The 23,272-nt window shown below is 32.2% G+C and overlaps 3 protein-coding genes across 3 annotated transcripts; 2 read left to right on the top strand and 1 right to left on the bottom strand.

The window, feature by feature from the left end:
- Positions 1 to 631: 631 nt before the first annotated feature.
- LOC118031091 (toll/interleukin-1 receptor-like protein) lies at positions 632 to 2,137 on the bottom strand. The gene is made up of 2 exons (XM_035035378.2): positions 1,493 to 2,137; positions 632 to 1,157 (listed from the first exon to the last, which is right to left on the bottom strand). Exons 1-2 carry the CDS (start codon positions 1,954 to 1,956, stop codon positions 764 to 766), a joined length of 858 nt encoding a protein of 285 aa, XP_034891269.1. The 5' UTR covers positions 1,957 to 2,137; the 3' UTR covers positions 632 to 763.
- A 2,057-nt stretch (positions 2,138 to 4,194) lies between these two features.
- Positions 4,195 to 7,166, top strand: LOC118031093 (NADH dehydrogenase [ubiquinone] 1 beta subcomplex subunit 3-B). Its single transcript, XM_035035380.2, has 2 exons — positions 4,195 to 4,508; positions 6,908 to 7,166. Exon 1 carries the CDS (start codon positions 4,265 to 4,267, stop codon positions 4,469 to 4,471), a length of 207 nt encoding a protein of 68 aa, XP_034891271.1. The 5' UTR covers positions 4,195 to 4,264; the 3' UTR covers positions 4,472 to 4,508; positions 6,908 to 7,166.
- Positions 7,167 to 14,021: 6,855 nt separating this feature from the next.
- On the top strand, positions 14,022 to 22,988 carry LOC118031094 (methionine S-methyltransferase). Its single transcript, XM_035035381.2, has 12 exons — positions 14,022 to 14,408; positions 15,986 to 16,185; positions 16,273 to 16,479; positions 16,623 to 16,718; positions 17,082 to 17,270; positions 17,345 to 17,533; positions 17,637 to 17,873; positions 18,100 to 18,234; positions 19,334 to 19,654; positions 19,803 to 19,982; positions 20,583 to 21,548; positions 22,395 to 22,988. Exons 1-12 carry the CDS (start codon positions 14,180 to 14,182, stop codon positions 22,713 to 22,715), a joined length of 3,270 nt encoding a protein of 1,089 aa, XP_034891272.1. The 5' UTR covers positions 14,022 to 14,179; the 3' UTR covers positions 22,716 to 22,988.
- The last annotated feature ends 284 nt before the right edge of the window (positions 22,989 to 23,272 follow it).

Raw genomic sequence — 23,272 nt, 5'->3', positions numbered from 1 at the left:
AATATATTAAATCATAAAAACAAACACGCCCCTAGAGGCTTGGATGCCTTGGATGCAAGCAAGGTCTTTTACTGATAAATAGGTGGTAATGAAAAGTGATGGGAGAGTGTGGCTTGGAAGGATCAATATCTATAACTTTTTAAGTTCTTAATATTTTAAGGTTAAAAATATCAATCTGATAATTTTTCATTTTAAAATGTTTTGTATATTTAAAATAAAAAAAATATCAATTTAATATTTTTAAATTTGCAAACCATGTTTTAAGATTAAAAAATATCAATTTGATACTTTTAAATTTTAAAATATATTATATAGACAAACATAGTTTAAAAATCAAATTTAAGATGTCTCTCTCTTCAAATACCTATTTCACATGAAAATTCTTTTAGTAACCTAATACATTAGCTTTTTAAATAAATGTTTGGGATTTAAATTACTTTACGCTTAGATATATATTTAAATAATATTTTTTTAAAAATTATTTCCTCTCTTCAACTCCCTTTATATATCCATTTTTCTACCTGGAATGCATCATTTGCTTCCAGCACATCTTCACCAGCAACCCTACAGATATTACAACTCAACAATTTCATCGAAGAACATAAATCATGAAGGGCTACATCTTGAAATGTGCAAGAACAATGTGCATTTATACATGTCTATAGGAATAACAATCAACAGATTTTTGCTACATAAATCGTAATCTCGAGAGATCTCGAGAAGCTCTGACATTAATCACAATCTTGAAAGATCGTATCAAATATTATGATAGACAGAATGCTAGCACCAACGAACACATGATTTTGATTCCCATATCAATATTTTTCTTGGTCCCAGTGCTGTGGAGTAATTCCATAACTATTTCTTGCTGGGTCCCAGCTCCACGGAGTCCATTTCCTTTCCAAACTCGATCATGGTCGTCTTTGAGATGGCGGTCAACCTCTGATTGTAGGTATATCCAAGTGCAGATAAATTTGTAGAGAAACAAACCAAAAAAAATCGAAATACATATGATATAGAGTATGTATACAATCATCTTCGTCTTCTTCACGAGCAGCCGGTATCTATGCCAGGCAATAAAAGGAGCAAGCAGTACTGTGGAGTCCAGTCTCTTTCCTACCTCCTCAACTATGTCTCCAATGAATTGTGACTCGTGCCTGCAACTCAAAACCAAATAAAAAACAAAACGGAAACTCTATTCAAGATGTTAAAAAAAGTTGCAGTTTTCTTAGAACAAAGAAATTATCGAATGAGACAGGTTAGTTTGTGCAGGATCTCTAACCCTATCGAAATCTTTTGTGCAGGATAAAATAGGAAAAACAATATTAATTGTTTTGCATTTCTGCACAGCCCCTCGTTTTATTTTTCCTTGGAAAGCTCATCTGCTTCAGTTTTCCTTAATTGCATCATTATAAAATGTTTAAAGCTTAAGATTCTACGAGATCAAGTGCGTAGTGATCAGAAATATGGGATGCGTATAATTTGATCATACCTATCCTGTAGAACCATCCCTCCCAGGTATGCAACTTCTTTGAGTGTTGCCTTCCATTTCTCTACCCTCTCCATGTCATCCTGGAAATGATCTTGGTGTTTAGCAAAGGCTTCAGCATAATTCCCTGTCTGCTCCCCAACTTCAGATGGATCCACATCGTAGAAAACAGGTAGAACGATATGTCCAGCAGTCCTCTTACGATCCATGATCATCACAAGTTCGTCCAGGCACCATGTCGAAGAAGCATAATCTTTAGAGAGCACAACAACTGACATCTGCGATTCTTGGATTGCCTTCTCTATTTCTAACTCGATGTTTTCTCCTCTCTGGATGCTATTATCGTCTCTGAACGTGACAATCCCTGCCTTGGACAACGCCGAGTAAAGGTGATCGGTGAAATTCTTGCGGGTGTCTTCGCCTCTAAAACTCAAGAACACCTGGTAAGTATACGACGTAAAAGCCATCGATCAATACAAGAAAAACTCTCAAAGGGCTCACGAGAATTATTCTTGAACAGAAAGACTTAGGAGAGAAGGGTATGAAAACTATTTGGTTATCTTAGAAATAAAACCATTGAAGCTTGTCGATGCTTAATTGTCTTCTGTAGTTGTCATATTTCTAGGAATGCTCCTCCTTGCGCGCTTTCAAAGAAGTTTCAAGGTAGCAGCGGATATCACTTTTTCTCTGGGTATCTTTCATTGAAATTTACGCGGTTTTATATTATTAATAATTTTTAATTAAATAAAAAATAAAAATAATAAAATTTGAATCCAGAAAAATTTTCACTTGTAACTACTTTGTGATAAAAACTCTAATAACATGTCAAAAAATCAATTTAATTCTATAACTTAAATTATTAAATAGCATTTTTAATTATGATTTATATTATTTTTTAATATGGTTTTTATTAGCTATATATATTTGAAAAGTTTTTAATTAATTAATACATACCACAATTTTACATGAATCCACTAAAAACTCAATCCTAAAAATATAATAAAAAAATTTAACTTATACATTTTTGAAAATCTACTATTTTTAAACTGCAAAATCTATGATAATACCATAACAAAAACTATCCTAATACCAATCAAACAGTTCATTGTAGACCATAAGTCCATGGAGTTTGGGACATGAGCAATTCAACCAATTGCTGAAGAGGTTTAATGGAAATTTGACTACTATCAAGTTATTTTCAAAAGCTCTTGCATGGGTTGAGTGGTTTGAATGTTTAAGTTAACGAAAAATAATTGTGTTTAGAATTGTAGTAATGATGACAGTTTAAAATAGCTTTTACTTATAAATATATCAAAATAAAATATTTTTATTTAATAAAAATTATTTTTAATATCAATACGTCAAAACAATCTAAATATATAAAAAAATAAATTTTAAAATAACGCGATTTGTACCATGTTCTCAAACACTATCTTAACATGTTGTGAGAATTAATAGAATTTCTTGGGAGTTCAGAAAAAAAAATTTCATAGAGTGAACTTTTTTAAATATTATTTGAATTATTTGGAGTATATAAGTGGATAGAAAATCCTTCCATCTAATTGAACCTCCACACTCAAATATATATATATATATATATATATATATATATATATATATATATATATATTGCAATATAAATTGAAAGTAATTTGTGTAGATTATTTTTCTAATATTATCTTGATTACTTTGCTTAAAAAATATTTTTTTTTCATAATTTATATACTTTATTTAATGAAATTTTTCATGAAAATCATGTGAATCTTTAATGAAAGTAACTAATGCTTTTTGATAATGTTTATAAAAGTAATTTTCAATTGAAATTTGAAAGTGTATAAAAATTATATATTTTTTATTTTTAGTATTAATATATTAAAACTATAGAAAAATATTTATAAAAAAAATCAATTTAATACTTAACAAGCACATTCAAAAACATTTTTAAAAGAAATATTTAAAACACCTCATCCTTCCCTTCTCATCCATTCTCACATCCCGTCTCTCGTAGCAAGCACATCTCTAGAGCACAAATGAAATAAACTTATTTTTTTCATTCCATATACCTAGTCTTATTTATTTTTTTGTCAATTAAAAAAATAAGTAAATATTATATCAATATATACACTTTTTTATTACATTTACAATTGTTTTTAAGACTTGGATGGTGCATTTCTTTTTACTTTTACATTTTAAAACATTAAATTTTTTTATTTTTTATTTTTTTATTTTAAATTAATATTTTTATATCATTTTAATGCGCTGATATTAAAAATAATTTTTAAAAAATAAAAAACATATTATTTTAATATATTTTATAATAAAAAAAAAACATTTTAAAAAACAACTATAATCACACTACCAAACAAACCAAGTTAAAAGTACTCAAGCATGGCTGACTTATAGCTTGAATAAAAAAATAAAAAGAAAATTGATTAATTTAATAATGTAATCAAAACAAAATTATTAAATTTTTTTTATAATATTATTTTATTTAAAAAAAATTATAAAATTAATCATCTCAATCCATGATCTTGATTGGATTTTAAATTATGATATTTAATATATTATTCTCTTAAAATTAAATATAATTGAAGAAAAAAATTTTGAGTTTAATTTTTTTAATAAAATTTTAAATTTGTTTTATAGGGACATACATTTTAGGACATTAGGTTTTTTTAAAAAAAAAAAAAACAGAGCTCAGCTCATAAAACAAACAAACCTAAGTAAACCCAGTAACTGCGAAGGAAAAAAGAAAGTGAAAAAACAGAGAAGAAAATGGGGAAACCTTTGGGATCAACAGGAGAGTTCTTCAGGAGAAGAGACGAATGGAGGAAGCATCCCATGCTCACCAACCAATTCCGCCACGCCACTCCTGGCCTCGGCATCGCTCTTGTAGCCTTTGGCGTCTATCTTGTTGGAGAGCAAGTCTATAACAAGATTTATGCTCCTTCCTCTGACCACTCCTCTTCTCACTCCCACTGATTTAGAGGATGTTGGTTTGTGTGTCTTTTTCCTTGAGGTAAGATGGGTTATATTTAAAAATATATATATATATATGGTGGGTTTTGTGATTCATATCTGTTTTGATGTTTATTTGACTGATTTTTTTGGTTTGCATTTGAAATTATGGGTAGTTCGCAAATGGGTTTTCTTGTTTTTTAATTTCTTTGAAAAAGTTTGGATCTTTTTATGTATTGTGATTGATTATGGTGATGCAGTCTCTTATTGTTTGATTTACCAGAGATTTTTGTTGCTGTTAATTGGAAATTGGAGGTTGTTCTGATTTGGATATATTTGTAATTAATAATTATAGGAACTTTTAGGGTTTGACTTGTGATTTTGGTTTGGTGACATGAGTGTGTTTTCTTGTTCTTGTATTTTCTATGATGATTGAAGTTTCTTGTTTATGAAATTGTGAATTTTTGTGTACTTTTAAGGTTTCTTTGAATTATTTTTTACTTTTCTTTGAAGAGGTTTCATATTTTTTCACTTGCCTGCGTTGTCTTTTTTTCCTCGAAACTTTTGGGGTCTTATGTAGTTTCTATTGGGAGTATATCACATTAATGTTGGAAACCTGAGGAATCAAGAAGGGAGCGCTGTTGGATTCTATTGTGGACAGGTGCTCATGATGATCATTTTCATTTCCTAGGCTCTGTTGTAAAAAAGGAGGGGCCATTAACAAAGATCTTAGCCATAGAATCAGAATAGGATGATTAAAACTGATAAGTGCAACTGGAGTGCTGCATCATTGTCTACCTTTTATTAATTATCATGAACAATTAGGCTGTGACTGCTTGACATGAACAAACAAATTTTTATGATAGAGGCAGAGTTGAAATTAGGATATCAAGATGAATGTAAAGATGTGTTAGGATTTATTATAATTTATTTCACTGGAAGAGGATGAATGCTGCAAAACTGGATTCAGAAGGGCCTGTTGAGGGAAAATTTTTCTTTCAGACTTTTTACCATTAAGGTGTTAAATTTATAAATACAAGGGGCTGTAAGAGTGATTAGTTTAAAGTAGAAGGGGCGTAGGGTTGAAAGAGGTCAGAAATGGCATGGGAAGACGCATGAGAAAAGGATTTGTTGTCATGGTAGCTAATAGGAACTTTGTTCCCAAGCTTAACATAAGTGAGAAAAAGGATACTTGTAGTTTGTTACAGGAATTAGGTTGTTTGTATTTGCATGAGAGTGCTTTCCTATTTTCAGCTGCAATGGGAGGTAGTGCTCTTTGATAAACAGTTAATTCCTCGATGAATCTTTTTGTCGTCAAGGCTAGTAGATTTTCAATTCCTTGTGTAGACTATAGAATGTAAAATCAAGAAGTTATAATGTGCTAATATACAATTACTGAACCAAAATTTGGAATCTGTATTTGTGGCAGTTGAAATTGTTCTTTTCTTGTTGTGCCACATCCAGGTTCCTTTACCCTCAATTATACGATGGATTATCTATTAAATTCACTAAACATTGGCTGTGGTGTCGTGCTGCTTTTCTGAGAATTATGCATTTCTTTGAAATGCTAAGGTTTCTTTAATCATTTTCAGTTTTACTGAATTGAGTATGTTTTAGTATGCCTGCTTTATTTATTGCCCCCTTTCCTTTTGTGATGTGGATTTGAAGTACAAATGGAGGAATGCGTTGTGGAAGATGCCATACATGGAATTAAAATAAGATAGTTAAAACAGGGAATGTTCTACTGGGGTGTTATATGATTGTAAAGTTGTTGTTAAACTGAAAGGTAGTTTAATAAACCCATAATTAAATTGATTATACTCCAAAAATAATGAGCTAGTCACTAAACATTTTATGTATTAATGAAATCAGCAGACTTGAAGCATGGTTATTAAGATGGCTTTAAAAGAACACGAGAAAGGAGTGGATAGAAAGTTACAGTTCAAAGTATTTGAATTTTGAAGCATATATTGATGGTTTGCTGAACAAAATGTGGAAATGAGCAAACTGGTTGGTTGCTTATTTTTTCTGCAAATCACACCTCTGTTATGCATTCTTCTCTACAATATACTGGAGCTAATAATGCACAAAGACAAGGATGAGTTATTTTAATGTCTTGAAATGATTAAGATATACTAATTGAAAAGATGTTTCTGTGGTAGTTTACAGTCTTGCATAATCACCTTGTTGTAGTTCCCATGGTTGACCGAATACCTACTAAAACAAGCTGGCACCATGGTAGAAATGGTTTTCCTTGATGTATTCTTGGAGGGATTGCTAATTCAACCTGTGTAAATCACTGTTTATATCGCATTGAAATGGTAACATGTTTTGATGGAAGACCTGTTAAGGCTAATGCATGAAGACTAGTTATGATCCGAAAGTCCTCTTCTTTGTCTAATCTTTGGAACTTAAGTTGTTTTTGGCACGTTGATTTTTAATCGATGGCTGGTTTTGCAGATGGATGTTTGCCTGGATCCTGAAGCTTGGATTGCCTCATGTTTTAATTCCTTCTCCTCAGTAATTTGGTTCAATAAGCTTTGTTTCACATTGAGACTTGGGGTCTGGTAATTTTACTTTGTATGTCCAGTTTTTGGAACATAGACCATTGTAGATGTTTGTTTGCTGTATGATCATGTTGGGAATCCACCCATGTGGGATAAGACATTAAGGTCTTACATGCATCTTGTCTTGAATAAGATTTCATCCTTCTCTCTTCTTTTCTTTTGTTTGTTTGTTTGTTCTTTGCTTTCTCCATTGCTTCCTTGAAACAAATCTAATAGAGTGACCATTCTTCCAACTTTTCTTGTCTTCTTACGCTAGGATCTCATGAGGGTCTGCAATTTATAGAAGATTGGATTTCAGTTAATTGAGGAGCAAATGCAAAATATCTGTTGCTTTTTATTTTTGAGAATTTAGGTTGTCCCGCGTTAACGAGCTTTGTGGAATAGTCAGATGTGAAAATAGTCAAATATGAAAATCCAGAACTTCTATTAGTTATTTTTTTTCAAATAAAAGGACTAAATTATTATTTCATTAAGAAACACAAGGATTGAATAATTATTATTATTTCAGAACTAGGGTTTTTGCATATATACACTGCTTTGTCTCTCAGTTTTGTAACTCTTCACGATTCACCCTGCTTGACGCTGTAGGCAGCAGAACACCACCACCATTATTCTCTTTGTCGGTGGAAACAGTTGTCAACGGCGAAGACCTGCTAACTGAAATCCTTGTCATTATTTCCCTGAAATCTGTGAAGAACTCTTATTAACAAAGAGATGTTGATATTCAACACCTACCCCTTACCTTGATTAAGATAATATATAACACATCAAAAGTATAATATTTTTTATATAAAATAATTTAATAATTTTATATTTGAGGATTGTTTATACAATTATCACATAAATTTTTTATAAAATATAAATGGTTATTTTATATGGAATTCTCATACAAACTAGTTTAGTTTACATGTTTTATGACAAGTAACTATATATCAACTCTAAGTATTTTTTATACCTCAGTTTATGAAAATAATTGATTTTTTTTATAAAAAAAATAACATAATATGTATCAGTCTCTACTGTTTTAATAAATATTTAAAAAAGCATTGATCAGGAAAATTTTAGGAATAATGCATTGATGCAATAGAAATCTTCTATGGACTATCTTTTTTCTAAATTCATAAATCAAATATTAAATTTATTAATCTAATATTATATATGAATATTAAAGATAATGTAAGTCTTTATTAATGTGTGTGTGTATGTGAATATAATAATACTACATGTAACCAATTAATCGACTATATCACATATTAAATTAATAGTGCTGGAAGAAAATATTTGTGTATTAATAGAATTATTTTAGTTTAAATGATAGAGTTAAGAATGTAAATGAAAGAAAATTTAAATAGAATGTCGTTTTTCTTTCGTGCTAGAGGTCAACCACGGGTAAAGAAATGATGGGTGGGAGAATTTTATCCAAATAATGTTAATACTACTATTTTAGATTGTGTTAGGAAGAAAGATTGGTTTGGGGTGTAATGTTTTATAAATCTTTAAGAAATTGTTAAGAAGAACTTACTACGCTGAGTGAATTTGGTATTAATGTTTTGGTTGTGATTCGAGAGAGAATAGTGTGAAAAATATATACATAACAAGTATACATATCTGTGTTTAAATAAATGTTTAATACATGCAAAGGTCTGGTGGGCAAAGTGCGAATTTTACTAGTTGAAACATTGGTATTGTTAGAATCATACTTTCAAAAAACCTGATCTGGTCAGTAGGTTGATCTAAGACCCTGTAAATCTAGGGTTAAAATTAGATTCGATTGAAGAAACAATAAAGAAAAAAAAATTCGATGTGACTCAGTTGACCTGACGGATTGACTCAGCGACCTGGTTAACCCGACAAGACTTGGTCACAAAACCATTAACTTTTATTTTTTTATTAAAATAATATTATTTTAATTTAAAAAAAAAATTGATCCAACCAATTCAACGACCAAATTAAAATTTAAAAATCAAACCGATCACTAGACCTAATCTTAAAACTATGATTAGAAGGTCTGTTCGAAGCAGAGCCAATGCTCCCAAGAGCATGCATCCTTGGAACTTTGTATACATTTTCTCGGTAACGATAAAATCATCATATCTTCATTTTCTCCTGTAGATAATTCAGGAAATGAAGGGATTTGGCATGTAACGATCGGTAATTTTGTAATTTATTTATGTAACTCTCTAAGAAAATAAGTCTTTAAAATCTTCTTTTGGTTTTCCTTTAACAATGGCTATGTAATGTAAAAAATACCGTGTGAATTGTGTGGAATGCATGTTATGAAAAAGAATGGGATTAAATATGTATTTTGAAGTGAGGAGCCTGAGGCCATTATGAAGGGTTTGGAAAGAACATATTATTTTGTTTCGACAAAACTCAAGAAAAAAAAGAGAGAGAATAGAAGAATTTATTATTATCTAAGGAGAAGTATTCTAAAATTCAATGTTTAGAGTGTCCCTGGCTTGGAGGTGTGGTGGGTTTTTTTAAAGATACAATACCCTTTAGAGTATATTTAGAAATGTGGTTACGGTTGCTTTTCAAAGTACCTTTTATATCGAAATACATCAAAATAATATTTTTTTTTTATTTTTAAAAAATTATTTTTAAGATCAACACATCAAAACAATACAAAACATATATAAAAAAATTAATTTTGTATAGAACGTGGTTTGCATCACGTTTTTAAATGGTGTTGTATTAAGCATAAATTACACCTTCAAAAACTAAAAATATATGCTTTTTACTTAAAAAAAATACAAATTACCTCCTATGTTTACACATGAATCCAAAAAAAAATGCAAAAGCAGAGAGGAAGATGTAAAAATGGGGTCGTTACATAAGCACCACCTTATTTGTTCACTTTCACAACGACGTCGGTTTTTGCATTGTTTTCAAGAAAGAGGGTTTAAAATTCCGTATGTGCAAGTGACTAATGGTTTATTTGTCATAAATAAAAGAAAAGGATAACAATTTAACTAGATTTTTTGCAGATATCACTTGGTGAGGAGATTTGTATCTTGGGAATCACTTGGATCCGATTATGTACTTGCAGTTTTGCAGGCAAGAGTTTCCATGTATATGATGAGTCAATCCAGTTTTGTTTATATATATATATAAAATAGCTCGGTTAATTTTGTTAAAAAACCAAGTTGATCCAATCAAAATTTAATTATTAATCCATTTATTATTTTAAAAAAAATATTTTATCAAATAAATATCATTTTAATTTTATAATAAAATTTTAAAAAATAGCTTGGTTAATTTTGTTAAAAATCCAGATTGATCTATTTAAAATTTAATTATCAATTCATTATTTGTCGTTGAAAAAAATATCTTATCAAAATAAATATTATTTTAATTTTGTAAAAAGACTTAAAATCAAAATTTTATGTCGAATCAAATTTTATAAACCTATTTGGGAGTATGGAAAAGTATTTTTTATTTAAAAATATATTAAAATATTTTTTTTTAATACTTATAATATCAACATATTAAAATAATATAAAAATATAAAAAATATATTAATTTAAAAATAAATTAAATATTTTTAAAATGCAAAACGTCATCCATATGGAGAGCGAAGAAATCAAAGAGAATATTCGTTTCTTTATTTGAAATAATGCCCCAAGGTTAAGGCTTTTTTAAAGTCACCAGCAAGATAATAAAAATATTCGTGGCCTAGAAAGCAAGAACAGCAAGCAATGAATGATCGAGGCCCTAGCATCGCCGCAACAAGTAATAATATTAAAGTGGAGGGCACTTAGGTTTTGGTCCAGTGGTTGAAGGGACTTGTTTTTTTTTTCTGTATTCTGGGTTCAAACCTCACAGTGCACGCATGTCACCCTCGCGATGCCTTACATGCTCACTGGATTTGCAGGATGTTCAGTGAGCCGTGGGACTAGTCGTGGTGCGTGCAAGCTGGCCCGGACACCCACATAAAAAAAAAAAAATGAAGGACTCGCAATTCTAGTACTTTAAGCTTAATTATTCAAGTTTTTACATTTTTTTAAAAAAATTATTAATTCAAATTTTTATAAATCTCATATCATTAGAGATCTTGATAATTATTAATTTTAGAGTTTATGGAATTAGTTGAGATGCGTGGAAATTGATTCAAACATTCACATTAAAAAAATAAAAATTTTATTTTCAAGATCTAAGTATTAATTGAGATACATATAAATTAATTTAAAAAAAAAAAAAAAAAGAAGGAGGAGGAGGAGGCCTCGGTGCACTCTAATGATCAAACCAGTAGTGGAAGCAATAAAAGAATGGCTACTGTTTGCCATTCTTTAGGAGCGCCATGCCCCATGATGGATGGGCAGATTTGTGGCGCTTGTTATTGTGAAATTTTTAGAGTGTTTTGTATTGTAGCGGAGATAGTGATTTTTAAAAGTAATTTTTATTTGATAGTATATTAAAATAAATTTTATTAGTTTTTTTAATATTAACATGTTAAAATTATAAAAAAATTTAAAAATACTTCAATTTGATAATTTTAAGTGAGATATATTTTTTAAAATACTAAAAAACATAAATTACTATATTTCTGAGTACTCACGCTCTCCGTTAGGGGGGGTGTTTGAGAGCTCAGAATATCCAGGAGTTTTAACAGAATATGCTTTAATAAAATATCAATGCCTCTTGACTTTTCATTGTTGTACTTAAATTCAATTATTTAACAAATCTTAAAGCTAGCACACATTTTACGAGGGTGATGTGAGGAATATACTATTACGAGTGTTTGTGGCATCATGGTTAATATTATTTTTTTAATTGTTTTTTACTTGTAAAATTATTTTAAAAAAATAAAATTATTAACAAAAATATTATTTTTATTATCAGTATATTAAAATAAAAAAAATAATAATTTAATAGTTTTTAAAATAAAAGGTTGTTGATGCAATACCAACCAATCATACATTAAAATTGTTTAGAGAGAAATTTAAGTTTTGCTTCTTTATATGATGTGATATGATGAAGTCTATGTTTCATCTTAATTATAAATTTAAAAATATTTAATTAATAAATAAATACCATATTTTTTTCTTCAAACTCTTCCTTGATTAAAAAAATTGTAATTTATAATTTTTAAAAATTTATTTTTCAAATCATATCCACAAAAATTATTATAATATCAAACACACAATAAACCTTAATTTAACCTCAATAAACAAGTACTTCCAGGTTTGCGTGGGGATGCACCTTTAAAATTAATCAAGGAAAAACTTAATCTTGATTAATGCAGTCTCCCTCCCGCTCCATGTATAAAACTAAGTTTAGATTTTTGTTTGACTGGAGTATAGTTTTTAAACACAGTCCAGTTTAAGGTTTAGATTTCAAATTTTAACTAGGTTAATGGATTTTAATCGAGTCAATTTTTTTTAAAAAAATCAAAATGACGTTGTTTTAGTAAAAAAAAAAGTTAGCGGATTACAACTGGGTTTTTTATCGGGTCTTGCCAGGTCAACCGGGTCATACCAGGTTTTTTCTTTTTTTATTTTTTCTTCAGCCCAGCTCGGTTCTAGTCCAAGGTCGACTCGCCAGGACATACCGAGTTTTAAAGCTATGGTCAAGAGATTATACCAAATGATATCATGCATGTACATTTTGTTGTCCAAACTTTAGACCATGTTTGGATGATTTTATAGATATATAGTTTTTCAAAACTTTAAACTATGTTCAATAACGCGTTTACCCTACATTTAAAAGTGTTTTTTAGTTTAAATTTGACTAACATGTTAATTTAAAAAAACCTAAGAAAACATTTTTTTTTTAATCCAAGAATATTTGTTTCATAAAAGCACTCACACCAAATCACTAAACACATGCTTGCCTCTCTTTTTTATATTTAGTTGTAAAGCAACCTGCCGGCAAGCTACCTTTACTCTACCTTATATTTTGTTCATGCTTTTTTCATTTTATTAGCTGCTTTGATTAAAAAATGTGCTTGGATGGTCTTCCGCTTGATCCTTTTATAATCCCCCCACCGACATTCAAATTTTATTATATCAATCACTAAAGTTGCCTTGATTCATTCGCTGAATTTGTTTGAGAACGATACTTTTTGAAGTGTGTTTTTCAGTAAATATATTAAAATATTTTTTATTTTAAAAAAATTATTTTTAAATATTATCATGTTAAAAAAATAAAAAAATATAATTTAAAGTTAAAAAAATTCAAAAATATAATTCGATTATAATGCTAAATACCAACTTAGCTAGCTAGCTGGATACTCTGACATCATGATCACATCACTGTGCACAGACGTATAAAATTGAACACACAATATTTGGATGGGCACCCAACTCTGTGGCCCTGCTGTTGGCACTCAGCTGATCCGAATCTAGACCGATTCTGGTGAAATTAAAAAAGAATTGATATGATTTGACTGATTACAAATTTAACTTGACTTTTGATTTAATTAAAACTTAATAAAAAAATCCACAGGTTTTATTTTTAATAATATTATTATTTTTTTTAAAATAAATTAATCATCTTAACGTGTAATCCGAATTTTACTCCAAGTTAATATCTAATTAAGTCTTAAGACCATGATATAAAAACAAAAATAATAAGTACATGAAAGATTTTATTCTTCTTTTTATTTTTATTTTGAAAGTATATAAATTTAACTTATTCAGAAATCATGTCCTTCGAACTACAATTTTGTTTTAAATATAGATTTATTTTATATTTTTTTTTATGTATATTTTATAATGTGGTGAAGAATATTTTATAAAAAATATTGTCTTATTTATTTCTACATTAAATTATAAAATAATATATAAAAATATTAATTTAATATTTTTTTCAAGTAAATATGAATTTAAAAAGGGGTGTAACTGTGTTATTATTTATTTTACGGGTAATGTAAGATCATAGGAAAGTGTGTTTTTATAACAATTTTGTGTGTAAACTCATGCGTCAAATACCTTAATTTCGATGAAAGACCCAAATAATTTTCCCAAGTCAAATTAAAATAAATAATAAAATCCTACTCCTTTATAGCTAAAAAACAGGAACAAGCTTTCTCCCACCCTCCCCTCTCTATAGCTTCCCATCTCTCTCTCTAAAACTACTCTTACTACACACGCTTTCTCGCTCTATAACAATCAAACTCGCTCACTGGCTCACAAAGCAACTCATAATTTGCAGCGTGAAAGCAATGGCAGGCAGTGCATTATCGGTGGAGGATTTCTTGAAAGAGTGCCAGAAGTCAGGGGATGCAGCGTACGGTGCGTTTCGTTCGGTTTTGGAGAGACTGGAGGATCCGAATTCCCGAACTGCAGCTCGGATCTTCCTCTCAGATCTCTATAAACGCGTCGGCGACTCCGATCAGTGCCTTGAACAGTACCATTTCCGGATCCAAGATATCTTCTTGGATCAATACCAAGGTACGTAGTAGTGGCAGTACTAGTCATTTCTCTTACCGAAAACAAACAAACAATGTGTGTGTTTGTTCGCTGAGAAAATAGACAGAAACGGCAATCAAGAGTTGAATTTCGAGTTTTATTGAGTTGATTTATGTTTCAGTTTTCCGACTGTTTGGTTGCTGAGAAACTTTCAAGTCTTTGAAAAGGAATGAAAGTGACGTCGTTTTGTCTCTGGAAGACGGTATAATTGACTTCCAAATAAATCTCGTCCGTTGGATGATTTGGCGATGAGATTTTCTAAAATAAAATATAGCTAATCCAATGAGAATTGTACTTTCTGATTTAGTAATTTATTTTTTGGATTTACGAAATAATAATTCACAGTATATGATTTTGTGAATTTGTTTCATTTTATTCGTTAGTGTTTTTCTTGGAACTTACACGACTAGCTGTTTTGGAAGTTTGCGTGTGGTTTTCATGAGCAGCTAGTGAGTTTCGTGCCCCTTTCCGAAGTTGTGGTTTCCAAGAAAACAGAAAAGGAGGGATTTCTCAATGATAATAATAACAATAATAATACTCCACTAGTCATCGAAAACGACTCCATCTTGCAGAGCCAAACAATAATAGTAATAATGAAGAGACTCGAAGCTTTGAAGACTTGGATTATTTGGAATCTGTCGTTATCCCTGCAAAACCCACCAACTTGACAATATTTGGTGTGTTTTACTTTTGGTTTGCTTGTACTTTGTTGTTGTCTTTTTAGCTTTTTAATTTGGAATATGCTACCTTGTGATTTGGTAAAGGGCAGCATAGGATAACGTAATTCGGTTGGAACTCCCCCCCCCCCCCTTAACTACCAGTAATACTTATTTCATTTAGGGTAATCTAACTGTAAGTCTATCAAATCACTGGTTGAGATCTTAAAATTAAAATAATTCAAGCAAAGATGGATTTTAATTCATCTCATAAAGAAGAAGAAAAGCAGAGAGGGTGCTGATTTTAATTTCAAAGATATGTTTGCTCCATATTAAAAAAAAAAGAAAAAAGAACAGAGAGTTGTTCTAAATGTGTAGCATTTCTATATGTAGTAAGAAAACCGTACACTAATTATGCAATTGTCATTTGTTTCAAAATCCGAACAATTTTCAAACTGAGTTTATAGAACTTTTTATCAGTTCAAGGCCACTGTTCCAGATTAATGCTACAGTACTTCCGAGATCTTATCATGTAATCATTTTGTGGTTTTCACTATTTTGCAATAGAAATCTCCCTGATTTTTGTTTGAGTTTTGCCTAAAGGATAACAGGGTGATTGCTAATTCAGGTCTTTTTTTGAAAATGTTGAATCCATCCAAATCATCTCCCTTGCAAATGAGCTAATCAACCATTCATTGGTTTTCTAGAATACACACACTTGCGGTTTGATTCCTAGTAAGATGCTTAGCTATGTTATTTCTGCTTGTTTTGATATAGAAGAGGTATTTATTTGTTGCTTTATATAATTTATTGTTAGTTTTTATCTATTTGAATTCTAGAATCACAGAAAAACATGTTGATATTTTCACTGCTTGATTTTACGTGGACAATGTTCTTTGCCAGGTATGGACTACCGAGCGAGAAAGAAATTGACCATGATGGTGATCCCAAGCATTTTTATGCCAGAAAACTGGTCCTTCACTTTTTATGAAGGCCTAAATAGACATCCAGATTCTATTTTTAAAGACAAGACGGTTGCTGAGCTTGGTTGCGGAAATGGATGGATATCCATTGCTCTTGCCGAGAAATGGTTGCCATCAAAGGTTTGTTGTTTTCCCTGAGTTTCTTTACTCCTCTCTACTTAATAGGCCTTTGCCAAGTGACCTTTTGATAGTAAATAATCCTTGCAGGTGTATGGCCTTGATATCAATCCTAGAGCAGTAAAGATTTCCTGGATAAACTTATACTTAAATGCTTTTGATGAGAAAGGTCAAGTCATCTATGACGCTGAAAAGAAAACTTTACTGGACAGGGTGGAGTTTTACGAGTCTGATTTATTGTCTTATATTAGAGATCACAACATTGAACTTGAAAGAATTGTTGGATGCATACCTCAGGTATTATTCCAACTGATGATTTGTAGGTGCTAATAAATCATACTGGATTTAGCTAGTTTATCCAGTGGCTAATTGAATATTTGTATTTTCATGCTAGTTATTTGACTGTTACTTTTACTCATTCCCTTGTTCTACTGCCACAGATACTTAATCCAAATCCAGATGCAATGTCTAAAATGATCACAGAAAATGCAAGCGAGGAGTTTCTGCATTCATTGAGTAACTACTGTGCACTTCAGGTATGGGTGGCTCTATAATAATTTAGCAACAGCCTACAGTTTAAAGTTGTTGGTAAACAGAATTTAAGTGCATCAACTTTTTTACAGCTGAATAAAAAAAAAGATAGAAACAATCGGGGATGTATTGTTCAAATATGTTTATTCTCCCCCAATTTTATTTTCATTTGATGAACTTGTTTTAGGAGTCTGCTAGAATATGAGTGCACAATTTCTTTTTCAGTTGTTTCCAGCCTTAAATACCTGCTTAATTTTCTAGCTGAATACAATTTCAAAATTTTAGACTTTGAATCATTTATGCTTTGAGAATATCTCGAGACTCAGTAGCATATATTGAGTGTGATTTGTTAATTTTATTTTATGTAGGGGTTTGTTGAGGATCAGTTTGGCTTAGGTCTCATTGCTAGGGCTGTTGAGGAAGGAATAGCTGTCATCAAACCTATGGGGATTATGATCTTTAATATGGGCGGTCGTCCAGGACAGGCTGTTTGTAAACACTTGTTTGAACGTCGTGGTTTTCATGTCAATAAGCTTTGGCAGACTAAGATTATTCAGGCAAGAATGAACTTCTCAGTTTAAAGCCATTTTTCCTTCCAAAGTGAGCTAGTGTTAAAAATGCATTTTTGCAGGCTGCTGATACAGATATTTCAGCCTTGGTTGAAATTGAGAAAAACAGCCCACACCGCTTTGAGTTTTTCATGGGTCTCACTGGAGATCAACCCATCTGTGCTCGTACAGCATGGGCTTATGGGCAAGCTGGTGGTCGAATTGCACATGCTTTATCCGTTTACAGTTGTCAACTTCGCCAACCAAACCAGGTCTGCACTTGATTTGAGTTTTTATTCTACCAAGCTATTGTTTATTGATTCAAATGTTTTATAAGAGGAGTTGCTATCTCAATAAATTGATTCCTTTTGCCAGGTGAAGAAAATATTTGAATTTCTTAAGAATGGCTTCCACGATGTCAGCAGTTCTTTGGATTTATTTTTTGAAGATGACTCAGTTGCTGATGAGAAAATCCCATTCCTAGCTTCTCTTGCCGAGCAATTGAAGGAGAATTCATGTTTCCCATATGAGCCGCCAGCTGGAAGCATACATTTCCGTAATCTCATAGCAAGCTTTCTGAAAACATATCACCATATTCCACTCAATTCAGATGTAAGAATAAATTCCTGCTTAATCAATAACTGCTCGTATTTTTCCATGCATTTGTTGTGCTCTCCTTGTTAATAGAATTATCTGAACAGTGCTAGAACCCTCATATAAAATTTATTCAGCAAGTACAGGGCATTGAACGAAATTGCAAGGCCCTTGTATTTGTGTAATTGTACTTACATAGCCTCAGTGCTGACTTGTGTTTAACTTTTTGCAATTCCTGTACAAGAATGTTGTTGTCTTTCCTTCAAGGGCTGTGGCAATTGAGAACGCTCTTCACTTGTTCTCACCTCGTCTTGCAATCGTTGATGAACATCTGACTCAACACTTACCCCGAAAATGGTTGACATCTCTAGCCATCGAGGTATGTTGTGTCATTCTTGTTGTAGTTCATCATCAAATATTTCTCATGATGTCATGACTTGGATAGCTTTGAATATTCCAGAACCATGCAGGCAAGTGCAATGTGGCTTGTGAAACACTTGTATCTTTCAAATAGCCATTCTTAAAATTAGGGCATTGAGTTAATGGTTTTATTCTTGGTGTCTTCCGAGGCTTATGTGATTTCTTAGGATGTGTAGTCAACAGGGAATTAAACAGTTATGATTGTTCTGCTGACAATGCAATCATAATCAGGAATGCTTGCAAAACGGTGAATAGAACTCTGAAATTTTACTGTATATTTATGCTTTGTTACATGTTTCTCTTTTTGTCCATAAAGAAATGATGCCCATATTCTCTTGGTAACTGTTAAGCTTTTAATTGTTTATTAAATTTCAAATACAGTGCTACAATCATCTTATGATTCTCCTTTGATAGGCATATTACTTGTCAAGTAGAGAAGCTCCTTTTATTGACAATTTGGTTCTGTAACAATGTAGACACAATAAATCACTTAATCAATCTTGTCATGTTCCAATGATTCTTATTGCATGTGTTGTTAGTGCCCATTTGGTAATGTCACACATGGTACTTTTCAAAAGTGTATTTCAATTGAAAATGCATTAAAATGATTTTTTTCAGAATTTTTCTTTTTTGACATCAGCGTATTAAAACCATAAAAAAACATAATTTAATGCTTTTTAGGTGAAAAGCAATTTGAAAAGTACTTTGAATACCAGAAGCTGACGCAATGCTAAATGGGCATTTACTATATCATTTACCAAGTTAGTGTTACAAATATCCCAGCAATAAGAATTCAACTGCTGTCCCCATAGTAATTGAAGTATGGTCATCTTACTTTGAGAAGCAGTTAAAATGGTTTTATCAATGAAATGTGTGAACTAGTCAACGGTTTTTCAAGGTATATCATTGGTTAGCTTCCTTTTGCATTAGCAGCTTCTGTCTTGTGAAACTATGTAAAAAACTAATGGAGCAGTGTTGTGCTACAGTAATCGTAGCCCAGTTTGCTAAGATGTGACTTCAGTTGCTGCATATCTGCTAACATTTTCTGCACATTGTAGAGTGCAGAAAGTGATGACCCGTCAAAGGATGTGATTACAGTCATTGAAGCACCTAGACAGTCTGATTTAATGGTAGAGCTGATAAAGAAGCTGAAGCCACAGGTGGTGATTACTGGAATGGCTCATTATGAGGCTGTCACTAGTTCAGCCTTTGCGCACCTTTTAGAGGTTACCAGAGAAATTGGATCTCGTCTTTTTTTAGACATATCTGATCATTTTGAGCTATCCAGCCTTCCAAGTTCTAATGGGGTCCTAAAATATCTTGCTGGAACTTCTCTTCCCTCACACGCTGCAATCATTTGTGGCCTTGTTAAAAACCAGGTATTTTTTTTTTTTTTTGATCTAGATAAATTAACTTAGGTGACTGCTTTATTAATTGATCCAGGCATGGAGTCTAGGATTTCCCGTAACCTCAGTTCTTTTACCTTGTCGATGTTCTCTATTTTAATGACCATAACATCCTTTGCAGGTCTATGCAGATTTAGAAGTAGCTTTTGTTATTTCAGAAGAAGAGGCCATCCTCAAGGCTTTGTCCAAAACTGTGGAAGTTCTAGAAGGAAATACCACACCAATTAGGCAACATTATTATGGTTGTCTTTTTCATGAGCTTCTAGCTTTTCAGCTTGCAGACCGACATCCACTAGTAGAGGTTTGCTAGTCTTTTTCTTTTTATCATTATCATTATTTTGGAAATAGACAATCCTTTTCTCCATGATGCATTTGAATACATTTTGTTTAATTTGTAATAGACGCAAATCTACACTTTGCGACACTCCAAATTATACCAGATACATGGTAGTTATTGTTCTGTCCTTTTTTGTAACAAACTTATATTGAAATAGGTCTGATCATTATATCTAAACTAAAAGTATTGGAACGAGGCTACAGAAGAAGGTCGGCTTTGATATCTTGTTTAGGCTGGTATATCTTATTTCCATTTGCATTTATGACATCTCAAGTGATTCTGCTGTCCTAGGAAGAAAAGGAAGCGACTCTGGCTGGGAAGTATGTAGAATTATGTATGTTGTGCTGCACCATGACCTTTACTGGATTTACAGTGCTTCATGGTCTAGAACTGATGTTCAGTCAAATGTTTTTTTGATTTCTTGTTTTTTGAATGATTTAAAAAGTTTATAGTGCTGGTCCACAGTTTTATTTGTTGTTAATGAATGTTGTTTCTCTGTAAACATTCTTCTGTTTCCTGGAGGGAAGCTTGCTCACGAAGTTGATTTTCAATACTTATCTACAGAGGGAGTCCGAGAAGGCCAAATCAGATAAGCTGATTGGGTTTTCTAGTTCTGCTATCTCAGTCCTTGATTATTCTGAGTTGTCAATTAGTGGGGCAGAAATATCTACCTTGATTCACATGGATGTTGATCAAAGCTTCTTGCCCACTCCATCTCCTGTAAAGGCTGCAATCTTTGAAGGTTTTGCAAGACAGAACTTGGCTGAATCGGAAATTGATGTCACCCCTGGCATGAAGCAATTTATTAAAAGCAATTATGGGTTTCCAACAGATAACAGCACAGAATTTGTGTACGCAGACAGCACACAAGCTCTGTTTAATAGGCTGATCCTTTGCTGCATTAATGAAGGTGGAACATTGTGCTTCCCAGCTGGATCAAATGGAAACTATGTTTCTGCTGCAAAATTTTTAAAAGCAAACATTATGATTATCCCTACTGACTCTGGAGCGGGCTTTAAGCTGACAGGCAGCCTGCTCAATGGAGTACTCCAGACTGTTAATAAGCCATGGGTTTACATTTCTGGTCCCACAATCAACCCTACAGGCTTGCTTTACAGCAGCAAAGAGATGGAGACCATATTAACTACTTGTTCAAAATTTGGGGCGAGAGTTGTCATTGATACTTCAGTCTCTGGATTGGAATTTAATACTGAAGGTTGGGGTGGATGGGATTTGGAGCCTACATTGTCAAAGCTGAATTCCTCTCACAACCAATCTTTTTGCGTGTCTTTACTGGGAGGATTGTCTCTGAAGATCCTTAGTGGAGCACTGAAATTTGGGTTTCTGGCTTTGAATCATCCTCTGCTGGTTGACACACTTCATAGCTTTCCAGGATTAAGCAAACCTCATAGCACTGTTCGATATGCCATAAAGAAGTTGCTGGGTTTGAATGAGCAGAAATCAGAACTAAGAGATGCTGTTGCAGAACAATCAAGAAATTTGCAATCGAGGTGCCAGCGCCTAAAGGAGGTAATTATATCTCGTGCTGGACTCTTTATTTGGCATTAAATAATTAGTTTTTTCAGAATGTGTTTGTTATATGTCAAATATCCATTTTCTAGGGCTATGCAAGAGTTCTGAACCTGCAGCCAAGAGGTTGAAGGTTGGGTTTGTATTTTTTAAATGTGAAATGGGCCATTGCCTGGTGTAATTGGCGCGAAACGTAAGCAAGCTTTAGGCTTGAAGCCTAAGATGTGTAAATAATACTTAAGGGCATCACTATCTTTGAGTTTTTGTTCCCAAAATTTTGCTTTGATGAGGCCTTGAATGGGTACTAGATGTTTTTTGACTAGTAACTATGAAACCTAAGCTTGAACTAAGTGGGATTGTAGAGTTTTTCCTAGGGTTCTGCCTGCAAAAGAGAGAGTTCACGTGTTTTTCTTGTGCCAGTGTCATAGTCTCTCATGCTAGACAATTCTATGCTTACCTCAGCGTTGATGATTTAATGCTTGCCAATCTTGCCTTGGAGTTGAGAGCTGAGACAATGTCAAAAGTTAACGTAGTAACAATCCCTCACTCACTATCTCTCTTTTGCATTGGTCTGAAAGATCTTTGCTGATTAATTACACCATTTCTATGTTAAAAAAAAACCATGAGATCCAAATACCTTTTCTTTGCTGTTCTAAATGTTACAAAATAAGCATACATTTCTTTGAAAGTGCAGCATAATTGTCAGTTCATGTTTTGTATTTTATCTCAAATCCTGCAGCAAAAAACCATCTCAATCCTGCAGTGTGCTCTGCCTCAACTGTTCGTAAATGTCTTCCATAGCTGATAAATAATTAGAATTTATTCTAATACTCTTCTTTGCAATAGACACTAGAGAAACGTGGGTGGGATGTGCTCGAGCCTCAAGGTGGCATTTCCATGGTGGCCAAGCCCTCTGCCTATCTCAACAAGGTTATCAATATCAGGCACTCGCCCAAAGACGACAGGAAAGCTACAAGTACCTACGAAGTGAAGCTTGATGACTCGGTCTTCAGGGAAGCCATGGTCAAATCCACAGGTTTATGTATCAACAGTGGCTTATGGACTGGAATTCCAGGCTACTGCCGCTTCACACTAGCCTTGGAAGAAAGCGACTTCGAGCGAGCATTGGATTGCATCAACAAATTTCAGGATGTCATCAACAACTGAAGTGATCCATTTTCTTATTTTGATTCAGCATTTTGCGACTTAGGTGTCGCGCAATAAAGAAAATCCCGTGATCCATCCCCGATGATGAGACTCCATACTCCTTCAAGTGTTTCGACAGATGAGGTCTTTCCTCTGCCCTTCCTTCAAAAATGATATGAACCCATGTCTCCTGAATACATGTTACTTGTTACAATGGTACAACTTCTTTTTGTTGTGAACCTTCTCAAAGTGGCCATAAATGAAATGGTGTTCGCACTCCGCACCTTCTCAATATTATAACGTATAGATCTCATTCTGAAGTTGCTATATGGTAGAAAACTATTCTCGCATTCCAACATTCTCTCTTCTCTAATACAATATTTGATATCGTCTTTTTTTTTTCTAGGTTTTTTCCTTCAATAATAGAACTATTCTCGGATCATCAGTTGAATCTCACTTTCTTTTTGGAGAATCTTAAAAAATGGCATGTAAAACGATAAAAACAACTATAATACAAAATGTACAAGTATGCACCAAACAAGTAGACCCCGTTATTTTCGATCACCATAATGATTGGA

This window comes from Populus alba, chromosome 4 (assembly GCF_005239225.2).
Source record: "Populus alba chromosome 4, ASM523922v2, whole genome shotgun sequence".
Lineage (NCBI taxonomy): Eukaryota > Viridiplantae > Streptophyta > Magnoliopsida > Malpighiales > Salicaceae > Populus > Populus alba.
Note: the sequence above shows the minus strand (reverse complement) of the source record. Positions and strands in the feature narration are given on the sequence as shown.